This window comes from Austrofundulus limnaeus, unplaced genomic scaffold (genome assembly GCF_001266775.1).
Source record: "Austrofundulus limnaeus strain Quisiro unplaced genomic scaffold, Austrofundulus_limnaeus-1.0 Scaffold15, whole genome shotgun sequence".
In the NCBI taxonomy this organism is placed as follows: Eukaryota; Metazoa; Chordata; class Actinopteri; order Cyprinodontiformes; family Rivulidae; genus Austrofundulus; species Austrofundulus limnaeus.
This window is the reverse complement of record NW_013952417.1, coordinates 4458537-4470013: the sequence shown is the minus strand read 5'-3', so window position 1 is coordinate 4470013 and position 11477 is coordinate 4458537. Positions and strand designations below refer to the sequence as shown.

The 11477-nt window shown below is 41.0% G+C and overlaps 1 protein-coding gene across 9 annotated transcripts in view; it reads right to left on the bottom strand.

Moving 5' to 3' along the window:
- Positions 1-295: 295 nt before the first annotated feature.
- The window catches only part of LOC106513914 (ephrin type-B receptor 3), a gene marked incomplete at its 5' end in the record, with an annotated part of 60128 nt that continues 48946 nt past the window's right edge, over positions 296-11477 (bottom strand). For 6 of the 9 annotated variants that reach the window (XM_014002970.1, XM_014002972.1, XM_014002973.1 and 3 more), the window contains 3 exon segments: positions 296-5126; positions 7578-7733; positions 11018-11217. In XM_014002970.1, coding sequence (XP_013858424.1) covers positions 5018-5126; positions 7578-7733; positions 11018-11217 — 465 coding nt within the window. 9 annotated transcript variants of the gene reach the window in all.

The window sequence follows — 11477 nt, the reverse complement described above, 5'->3', positions numbered from 1 at the left end:
GTAGGTAAATCTGAGGGTGTGGAATATTTACTTAAACCATATTAAAGGCAAAATCTGTGCTTTAGTGATTTTATMAAAGAAAATATGGTCACACTAGCAGAAATGTTCTGGTAATAACTGTAGGAGTGAAAGATTATAGAAAAAAAAAGTATTTGGAGAAATTCAACGTGTTTGTGTTGGGTAATAACTTGACTTAAAGAGCGTGTGTGTGTGCGATCATGAATTGGCGTACAAAGAGCAAAACACATTTTCATCAATTCAAGACAYGACACAAAGACTCAAAGGGGAGATCGGGTCACATTTCTTAAATAATTTAATTGCAAAAAAGGGTCTTTTAAAAATATTTCTACAAGAATGCATCATCATTTTTAGTAATTTGTTGTGTACGTCTGCACCATTAAATACATCTCAATGCTTTTCAGAGAGGAGGTGACAGTTGCATTTCTCTATCCAGCTCCACTCTCCTGATGCTAGTTTTACTAAACATGTACAGTACTCTCTGAAACATGTTGCTTGTTATTATAAAAATGAAAAAATAAACACGACCAAAAGACAGAGGTCTGTGAGCTTGTTAGATAACAGAAGGAGGGGGAAAGCACTGTATATAATTATTTTAAACAGACAGGTAAAACAACAAAGCTAGAAAGAGACATGTGTGGAGGGATGAGAAGTGATATTTTTAGGAGATGGGGTATAATCTGTGATAATCAGCAGAATATGTAAAACAGGAAAGAAGTAAGGAATGTTAGGATAATTTGAATCCTATTGGCACACAAATAGATAGCCACAATTGACAGCCTAAACTCTGCTGATCAAGCCGGTTCTGTATAAAATAGCATTTTTTTTCCCACTCCATACACACACTCACGCATAAACACACACAAATGTAACAGTCCATCTTAATTTCAGCCACTCAGACTCGGATGGATGAACACAAACAGGAAATCAGATTTCTTTCCTATTCTGAGAGTTCTCTCACGAATGTCCAGAAGAAAACCCCTGAAGATTAATTGTTTGCAGCTGAAGTGGCGCTGGGTTCTAACATTTTAAATATGTGCAACATTGCCAGTTGAGCTCATCACTCATGACCCGTCGACTTATGTGAACACAAGTCCAGAACCTCAGAGCACCATGTGCACTTCATCAATAGTTCATGAAGGCTCCCGGCTGCCACTTCTCATGAGTGGGCATGTTTGCCATCTGATTGTGTTTAGCCTCTTCACTCCAACCCTTTTCAACTAAGTCTACGTTCATCCTGCAGGTCTTTATGCTCAATTTAGATTTTTTCACAAAAATTATTATTATTATTAGTAGTATTTGCGGGGCATCTGCATTATATTTCAAATGCGACCTCCATCAGACTCCAGTGTTAACTCTCTTTAGCAGTCATGMTGTGACATCACATTCAGCTCACTGTTTCCAGAAGCAGCCTGTGGACGCTACATGTTAGCATGTTGATTCTGACGTCGTTGTGCAAACAGAGTAGATTTAAATAGTTACCTGACATGCTGGTTTGGCTCAGTGTTACCATTTGAAGTGTCCTCTGATCGGCTGCTTGGGTCCAGCATTTTTATTTTTGGAAACGGAGCGACGTGTTGAGAGTAAAATATCGATCCAGTAACTTTGAGTAAGTCCAGTTTATTGGATGGAATGTGACATGAGCGTTCTGAGGTCACTTTGAAAAGCACGAGGAATGTATCCGATTTAGTACCGCATACTAAAAAAAGCCTGGGTCAGATTTGGAAAAAAAAAATAAAAAAAATAAAAAAATCGGATTTGTCACGTTCATAATTTTATGAAAAAAAATCCAATATGGGGCAACAAAAATTTTCATTTGGGTTGCATTTGCCTGCAGTGTGAACGTAGCCTTTGACTTGTTTTGGTGCCACACGCAAGAGAGCAAATATGGAGCTGAAGTTCCTGAAAAACCGAAATTACTGAAGGAGGAAGAAATGTTTCCCATCAATGCAAATACTTGAATCTGATTGTAGTCATCCCATCATCCACCACTCTTCCGCAATCTTATATATTTTGTCATAAAAAGGACAAAGTAATTGTAAGCAATGACAACAAAGACTACTTATTGTGTTGCCAAATCTAACTTTGAGCCACATTGTCACCAAAATGAACTGCACTGAATCAGTACCCAGTCATGACTGAGAAGGCTACCAGAGCTGTTAAAGGTTAATAAGCTCTTATCAGAGACTACTGACTTGGTAAAAAAAAAAAGCACCTGTTTGTGGAAAACAATAAAATAACACAAAATAGGGAACACATTACTGTTTTGCATATCCATTTCTCTTAAAGGAACTAAGACCAACTGCATGACCTAAAATCCACTCCATCAGCAACATCATAAATGCAAAGAATGATATTCACATATTGCATTGAKCAACTCCAACCCAAACAGCATCGAGGTTTTCTGGGAGATTTCAGCAGTGATACAGCCGTGCTCCCTAATCTGCCGTCTCCACACACCCTCCTGCGAGAAGCGCAAATAGAAAGGTCTGAGATGCAGCTGCTATCAGTTAAGATGAGGGCGGATTCAGGTTTTTGGGCTGTCTGTATACTTTTGCTGTTGATCCTGCTCGCTAATCATGCAGCACCCAGAGCTGAGACGGGGCGATTGCGGGCCAGACAGGAAATGAACGAGAGATTATGATAGGCCTGCCTGCCCCGTGTCGGCGAACGCCTGCGTGATGCACATTCATATCCTCGCCAGGCCTGATTGGCTGCCGCATTAATCGAGCTGACAGACACAAACCAACAGGCTTCTCCACTGACAGCTCGGGACTCTCTAATGAGGACCCCGTGGATGGAGAGGCCCTGTAATGGTGCTCCTCCTCTGGGGGAGGGAGGGTGACTGAAATGATACAAAGGTAAACGGAGGAGTTTTAAACAACTCTAACTCTGAGCTGCCTCTCCTCCCCTTTCAAAAAATAAAAATAAAAATCTTGACAGTCCTAAATGAAATGGGTTGGACTACAGCTGAGTGGGAAATTATGTACCTGGAAGACAATTAGTAACAGCTCAGTGCTTCACAAATGCTCTGTACGTTGAGAGTAAGAATGGATTGGGGAAGTCGAATATCGAGTTCAGGTGGCACAAACAGAGCTGAACACACCTCCTCACAGTCAACACTGAGATAACAATGGCTGCTATTCATTTCTTCTCTCTTTCTCCCATGGTTGTCCTGTCCTTGCAGCTAAACTCCCTCTGAGGCAAACATTTCACAACACCTTCGTTTTGTTACAACACCTTTTTTTTTTACGTTCATCCGAATTTGTTACAAAATATGTACAGGCTGTTTAGAACAACAACAGAAATACAATATCCCATTTCTTGCAATTAATTTTGCTTAATAGCTGTCAATGCATTGCCGATTTCTGAATGAATGCATTTTTTTAGGTTCTTTTCTTCTGATTGTTCCAAGTCCTTTCTCCCAAACAGCGGCTTTGTCCATGTTGGTGGTGATGGTGGTGGTGGTGGTGGGGGGGGGGGATTATGAGGTTGACGGGTGAGGTACAAATAAATACGCAGGGCAAAAGGTCAAAAAAAATATAAACAATAATTTGTTTGATTATTTCTAAATTCGGATTTTATATATTTATATATATTTATAAGGACGTTTGACTGAATGTGTGTGTGTCTGCGTGAGTGTGAGTGTGTGTGAGTTCAAAGTCATTTTTGGATCCAATAAAAAAAGTGAATGTTTAACAGCTGTCCACAGAGTATAGCGTAATTATTTCAGATATAGTTGCTTCTTATTACAGTTCATGCGTTAATTCTCCATGGTGTCGGACTGCAGAAGCTGTATTGTACAGAAACTTTTGTGCAGCTAGGAACACTCTTGCACTCCATGACACACTTCATCATACAAATATGCAAGCACACACACACACACACATACATACACACACGCACACAAACAGACACTCCCATAAAAAATGCACACAAAAGGCCAAGGGGTCTTTCCATAGTGTTGCCACAGTCCTCGTCTCCCCCTGATCACATGAAGTGTCCTGCAGTGGGGCTGATCCTTGTTGGACCAATCATTTTTAAATCAAAAGTCTCCCAAAGGTGTGTAAGAAAGACAAAAAACGTCAAAAGAAGCAAGAAAAAAAATTAGTTTGGGAAACAAACWAACAAACAAAAATAAACAAGAACTTCTTATTTGTATAAGTAAAACAGGTGTTCCCAAGTTATGAACCAATCCAAAGTCCCTCAGGTCAGCGTGAAGAGGTCGTCTGGTGACTCCAAGTTCAACACAGGTGTCCAAAACTGTGGCTGCCTTCTCTTTCTTTGACCTTTTGATCTTAGCTATCTTCTTGACCTTTGACTGCAGTCCATCTTCTTTATTTTCCTTTCACCGCCTCACCCCTCTCCGGCAAGTGCCCTTTTAGGTAACACATCTTCAATATGAAGATGGAGAACAACGGACATGCACAAAAAAAAAGGGAGAAAATTATATCCGAGAAAGAATCGTCCTTTATTTCTTGTGCTCTGGCACACAAAAGTTTTTCACCTGGTTTCTTTTTCTACAAGTGAAGAGTTTCTCGCTCTTTCATATGTGGGAGTTCATTCTTGACCGTATATTTTYACATCCAGCAGAGCTGTAGTAAGGGTCAAGAGGAAAGGCTCGTGCATGAAGGTTCGGAGCACGAATAAGGCCAACTTCACAAAAACCACATGCATGTGAACATCAACTCATCCTAGAGTTGGTGAAGCACGCATGGCAAAGGGAGGTTAAGCTGTTCTCCTCTTTCAAAAACAAACTAATTCCATTTGGATGGAAAAAAAACTATAAAAAGGAACAAAACAGAGGGGGCGGGAAATGTATGTGGCATTGAAATCATTAAAAATATATATTCTGAGGCACTGCAAGCCAGTTTGAGTGTGTCTTGATGGCAGAGATGGGTCAGGCAGCTTGGGTTTTTTCCGTTGGCCCACTCTGGCACAGTTTTACCCCCCGTTTCTCGTCTGACTGTCCTTTGCATCCATACGAGTGTCCTCACGCTCACACCTGCACAGGAAGTGTTTGGTTCATCTGTAGTCTCATGTCCTGAATGCTACCGAGGATTTTCTTCTGATGACCGGCCAATGTCACCCCTATTCGCAGCAAGTCCCTGTAGAGGTAAGACAAAAATAAATAAATAAATAAATAAACAAACAGGTTGTCCTGATGCATTTCAGTAATCCAGGTAGAAAAAAATCAAAATGAAAAAAATAAGTAGGTCCTCCAGATGGGTTCTTCTTTAATGAAACGTTTCGTCTCTCCTSCAAGAGACTTCTTCAGTCTGATGAGTTTCAGGTGGGAATAAGCACTGCCTCCACATGGTGGACAAACAGGTTAGTCACATGCAAAAGAGGGCCATCGCTTAACAATAGGCTTGATTAGCTCTATTGTTCATAGAGGTTCATGTGCCCCATTACCTGACTTTTTGGTTTTGATCCTTTGGCTGTGGGTTTTTTTTTTTTTTTTGGTGTTTTGTTATGTGTATGTAGTGAGTGCAGGAGGGGTCCAGCGTCCCCTTGTTTTTGTCTCTTTCCCAAAGGATAGGTGTGAATCAGGGCCACAATGATACCCAACACAAATCGGGAAAGAGAGACAAAAACAAGGGGACGCTGAACCCCGCCTGCACTCACTACATACACATAACAAAACACCAAATAACCACGGCSGAAGCATCCAAACCAATAAGTCAGGTGATGGGGCACATGACCCTCTATGAACAATAGAGCTAATCAAGCCTATTGTTAGGCGATGGTCCTCTTTTGCATGTGACTAACCTGTTTGTCCACCATGTGGAGGCAGTGCTTATAAGTTCACCTGAAACTCAGTAGACTGAAGAAGACTCTTGGAGGAGAAACGAAACGTTTCACTAAAGTAGAACCCATCCAGAGGACCTACTTTTTTTTCTTTTTGATAAAAAAACAGGTTGTTTTGTCACAAAAGAGTGAACAAACATCAACCAACCCAAAGCTGAAAACCCATGTTTCACAYTGAATTACAATTAAACCCACTTCTACAGGCAGCAACAGGCACAGACCTCACCCTGGCAATCACCCATAAAATGACTTCCTGAGACCATGTTAGCAGAATGGGAACAATCAAATAGGTAACACATACTTCAGTTACCCTGCAGGTGGGCAAGATGATTGAAGTCAACAGGCCAAAATGATAGTTAATGATTAAATGACAAACTCAGCTACTGTTTGGCAGATGGTAGACTTCACTAAGTCCACACCAGCCAGCAATTTATCTCCATAAACAGGAAATGAATGTAATTAAACATATCCTGTCTTAATTTTATACTCTTGCTTAGGCCTACCATTAATGTGTACATCAATTTCAATGATTTAAAAAGTTTCTTTTGATACCATAATACCATAAAACCAAAGCCTTTTTGCTCATGATTATCATTCCATTGAAATCTCATACTGGGCTTGACATAACTTAATTATCATGTCCATTACACTGCCCAATCATATCACAGGATCACAGATCTGTTGTTCCTGCTTAATTATTTGATTTTACTGACCAATAGGTAAGGGGGGAGCAGATATTATCTAGTACAGTGATAAGCTCAACCCTTTGCCACATTCTTTTTCCTCACTTTTTAGTCCCTCATACATACAAATACAGAATGATGTATTATTACATCCAGACACCATCTGATATGCACATTGAGATTAACAGTCACAAAATTCCTATAACATTCATCCCGTATAGAATAAATGAATGGTTTATTTTTTTTCCTCTTCATATTTTGCCATCCCCCATCAGCACAGCAMCAGAGGATGAAATGATAATAAATGGGAACCATTACAGGAATTACTGGCCATTAAGGGCAACAGAGACCCGCAGTACACCGCACCTGTCAGCCTGGCCAAATTGAAACAAATTACCCCACCTCTGTCGCCTATTATGCAGCTAACGAGAATGATTTATTTATCGTTATAATCCTAATTCATTTATTTGATCATCACTTGCATCCAATTTGCATGACTTCCATTACATCATTTCCTGTTTGTAAACAAGACAAATGTCACCAACTGGAAGTCGAAGCAAGTAAGTGGCTATGAGCGCATGCTGAAAATTGATTGTAGTCTGTAATATTGATTAGTTTGGATGTGCTCATCAAATTTCCTTGTTTGTAATGTTGATAACTGYAGTGATAGTTTTAGTTACATTGCAACACTAAAGTGATTAAAACATGAGTAGTACATATTTCTCGTATACAGTTTTTATAAAGTTTTTTTCTGTGTTTATGGTCTTACATTTTTCAGTGCAGTASATCCCACCCAAATAGCATCAAATGCAAATGTGCTATATCAACCTTATGGTAAAATAAGCTTTCATTTGCAAGATTTATCATTGCAGTTCCATTAATGTTTGAGTTCACTATAAGTCAGAGTTTACACAAACAAGGAGTGGATTGAGGTCATTACTTTCCCGTCATGTTTAATTTATTCACAGGAATTGTTTTATTCCCTAAAGGTCAATTTGCATAACTCTAATTTGACTCTCAAACCCAGCACAGTCAATTATTTTAGGCCCGATTGGCTCCACTCACTCTGCTGTCATCTGGGCCACCAGGTCAAAGGACGCAAATCCGGCGTTGACAAAGTTGTCACGGTAGCGGCTCATCTTGATGGCATCCAGCCAGTCCCCCACAGTGGTGAAAGTGGTATAGTCTGGCACACTGCGATCAAGCAATGGCTGGGATACCCTACATTAGAGAGGACGGGGGAGGGAGGAGAGAGAGAGAGAGAGACAGAGACAGAGAGAGAGAGGGTTAAGGTCATTACTCTACTGCCTCTAGCGGCCAACCTCACCCCCAAACGCCCCCCACTGAGCGCCACCTCTCCATTTCTCTGCCTCTCCTCCTCTTTGCTCCCCCTCTCCTTCCATCTCCTTCGTACAGAATGTAAGGAGTTGTGTGCAATGGGGTTAGGGAATTTTATGGCTGTGGAGAGACTGGCTGGAGGCTTGGGTGGTGGGTGTTGGCAGTGTGGCTGATGAGGCAAGGCCGTTAACATATATGTATTTTTTTTTAAAGCAGAAATCAAAGCAGTCCTAAACAATGACTGGGATTATGCACTCTTTTATTATTGTATTTTCTAACTAGAAGCACTCGGAGAGTGCAAACCTCCGCCAAGAACCATTTCCCCCATCCTGTAAGAGTTAATGTGCAAAAGCAGAGATGGAAACACATTTGCCGAATAAGTTCTGATGAGTTCTGGTAGTGAACATTTAAGCAGGCAGTATGCAAGGGATTTCTTCTCGGTAGAGTCCAAAGTGGCAAAAAAAAAAAAAAATTCAGACTCGTCACCCGACGTTATTCATCGTCAAACTGGTGTCGGATTAAGCTCCTAAGTTTTCATCAGTCACATTTCACCATGTAAAACATCTGTTTTATCCCCTTGTATGAGTTTGTAATGGTTTGACTCTTTATAAAGTGCTTCCTGGCTCCCCCCATCTCCAAACTTTGAGGCCCAGCAGCTCTCTGTTTACAAGCCTAGTAGCGAGAAACTGTTTTGATTGGTTGTTTCGGAAATGTGGTGTGTTTGAGGAAATGGGAAAAATAGTTTTCATGGTGCAGTCCCGCACTTCCTGGTCACAAAACGTTCTCTAAATGTGTATATTACGGCAAAAATTATTCATCATTAAATCTGGTTTTAACATTACTTTTATAAAGTTTGAAGTCCGTGCTGTCCAATCAAGCTCACTGTTTTTTTACAGAAGCCCTGTGAAAGCATCACAGCTTTGCCGATCTCAGAGTGTTAAAAAATTCCTGTATCCGTATCGTGATCCGGAACATCACCAAAATTTAAAGTTGTGTTCCTTGGCCCAGTATCCACATGTGGTAAAAATGTCATGACAATCCGTCCACAAGTTTTTGAGTAATGTTGTCCAAAAACAGAAAGACAGAATGACAGACGTACGGCACCGAAAACATTACCTCGTTCTTGGTGGAGGTAATAAGGGGGTAGTGACGTAAAAAAACGAAAACAGTTTTTGTCTTGTTAAAACAACGTCTGTGCATTCCACTGCCTATGTGTTTCAATGGGACTGATGAGACAATGGAAAGTCAGTAATGATTGGACCATTTTACATTCTCAAAACGTTTACATAAAGGTTTAAATCTGATCTGAGAAGATTGGAGTTCATGTAGTTTAGGTGGTCAGTTTATTTCAAATTTGTTCCTTCTGTGTGAACATGTGGTCAGCGTTCAGGCTCTTAGCCTAATGCCTTTTAGCACATAATTATTGCATTTACAGAACATCCTCCGAGGGAACATTTGAGTGTTTAAGCACCATAAAGTGATGATTAAACCAAAGAATACATGCGCCGTGATCCCGAAAAAGTGGGCAAACATAGCCTTAATGTAAAGACAGAAATTTCATGTGTCTGAAAGTGTGTCTTAGGACTAGCACACCTGTCGACAAGCCAAAAAGGCTTTGTTAAAGAAAAATATACCAGTCACGATCAATGCTGCAGATAAAAAGGCCACCTTGAGAGTTTTAATAAAACCGTGCGACTACTCGGTGCAAAGTAGAGCAGATGAACACGAGCGGAGGTGGAGTGATGAGGAGGTGAGGGAATGTAAAGGGTGGGGTGGGGGGCGGAGGGTGTGGGGGGATAGTTGGAGGATCAAGCCCAGAGAAAGAGCACTACTGTTTCGCCGTCTCTCTGCTCTGTTGATCCCTGTCATCCTTTTTGATGGCATTAGATTCATTAACAATTAAAAGAGGAATGGGGAGAGAACGAGGGAGAAAAGAGAAAACACAAGAGGGGGGAGGTAATAATAGTGATACAGAGGCTCCATTGAAGGGTGCAGATGGAGTGATTTTTAATAAGGGCTATGCTTTGGAGCCCAGGGCTTCAGGCTGTAGTTAACGCCAGACTCTGGCTTTTCTTAAATAAGTATTGTTAGTCGCGTTTCTCTAAAGTTGGCTAAGAAACGGGTCTAGATGATTGCTGGCCACATGTAAGACACAGGCAAGGGCAGAGCAGGAAAGCTGGATAAGCCTGTGAGCTAGCTAGTAGAACTATTATATGCCAAACCGAAATTCATAAAAAGGGGGACTTTTGCATTTTCTCAAAAGAGTCTATCTGCTGTTTCATATTAAATGAAGTTAAGTGTTTTTTTTATAGCTAGTTCCTCATGAAACTCTATATTTACAGTAAATACTCACATAAAAATATGTGCTATAAAACCTGGGAGACTCATATCAAAGATTTTTGTTTCATAATGTGAATTCCCATTAAACACACCTTAAAATATGCATACAAGCAATAACAGCACAAACCCAAAAAACACATCACGTACTGTTTCTGAATCTCTAGCCAACCAGGACTGCTGCTCCATCTCTCACTCCTTCCTTGTTAGATTTGTCGGCAGGAGGCCACCTCTCCACTGGCCCGTTTAAAATCTTGTTAGTGGCTAATTAAAAGGCGCTCGCATCTCTTTTTTGCATCGCCTTAATCGAGCTAATTAACCGCAAGCCTAATCTTCTAAGAACATYGCTCTTGTGGCCAACCGAGACACTGGTTGTTCTCATGAGCCCAATCCAGGATAGTCTGAGGCCTTCCCTCAGGAGAGAAAAGACCCTGATGCGGGGACAGAAAGGTAGGTCACCGCTGTTCTTTATATTCTCCAACTCTGAGGCCTTCCATCTTCCAAACTAATTCCAACAACTGAGTTTTCAAATAAAGATAAATCAGCTAAACACAGATATAGCATGAGTGACTGAGCCTCCAGCTGTTGGCTGAACAGCTTTAAAGGTTGTATTGAGCGATGGTAATTAAGATTTGCATAATGGCTAAGCCTGCATTTGTGATTACTGAAGGTATGTATGGGAGGAAATCTGTGTTGGATGTGGCACTAAATGGCAGTTGGAGCTCAATCAGTGACTTATGAATGCTGGATCGATCTGCATAAAGGGCTTTTTGCACAGCACGTTAACTCAGNCACTGAAATAAAGTTTCTGCATTTCAGCTAAGACTTACCCAGTAGACTGTGTGCTGTTGGTGACCACCTTGAGACTGGCAGCGTTCCGGATGAGCTTATCCAGTGTGGCCACGATCTGGGTGAATTTGGGTCGCAAGTTCCTCTCCTTCACCCAGCAGTCCAGCATAAGCTGGTGTAGAGCCGTGGGGCAGTCCATGGGTGGGGGCAGTCGATAGTCTTGCTCTACGGCATTTATCACCTGTGGGAAGAAAACAGAAAAATCTGATTTTTTTTTCTAATCACCAGTTTGTACAACCCAAGCGAATCAGGAGGTGACCTGGTGAGAAAAGCAAGTGTGGGCTGGCAGGAGAGACTAATGGATAAAAGACAAAAGAGTAGAACCAGCCTTAGGGTGGACATTAAAGTAAGGGAACGAGTGAGTGTTACAACAGTTTTTGAGGGTTACATAGAGAACAAAACCATGAAATTTGTTGAAAGCTATTTTATTCTATTCATGTG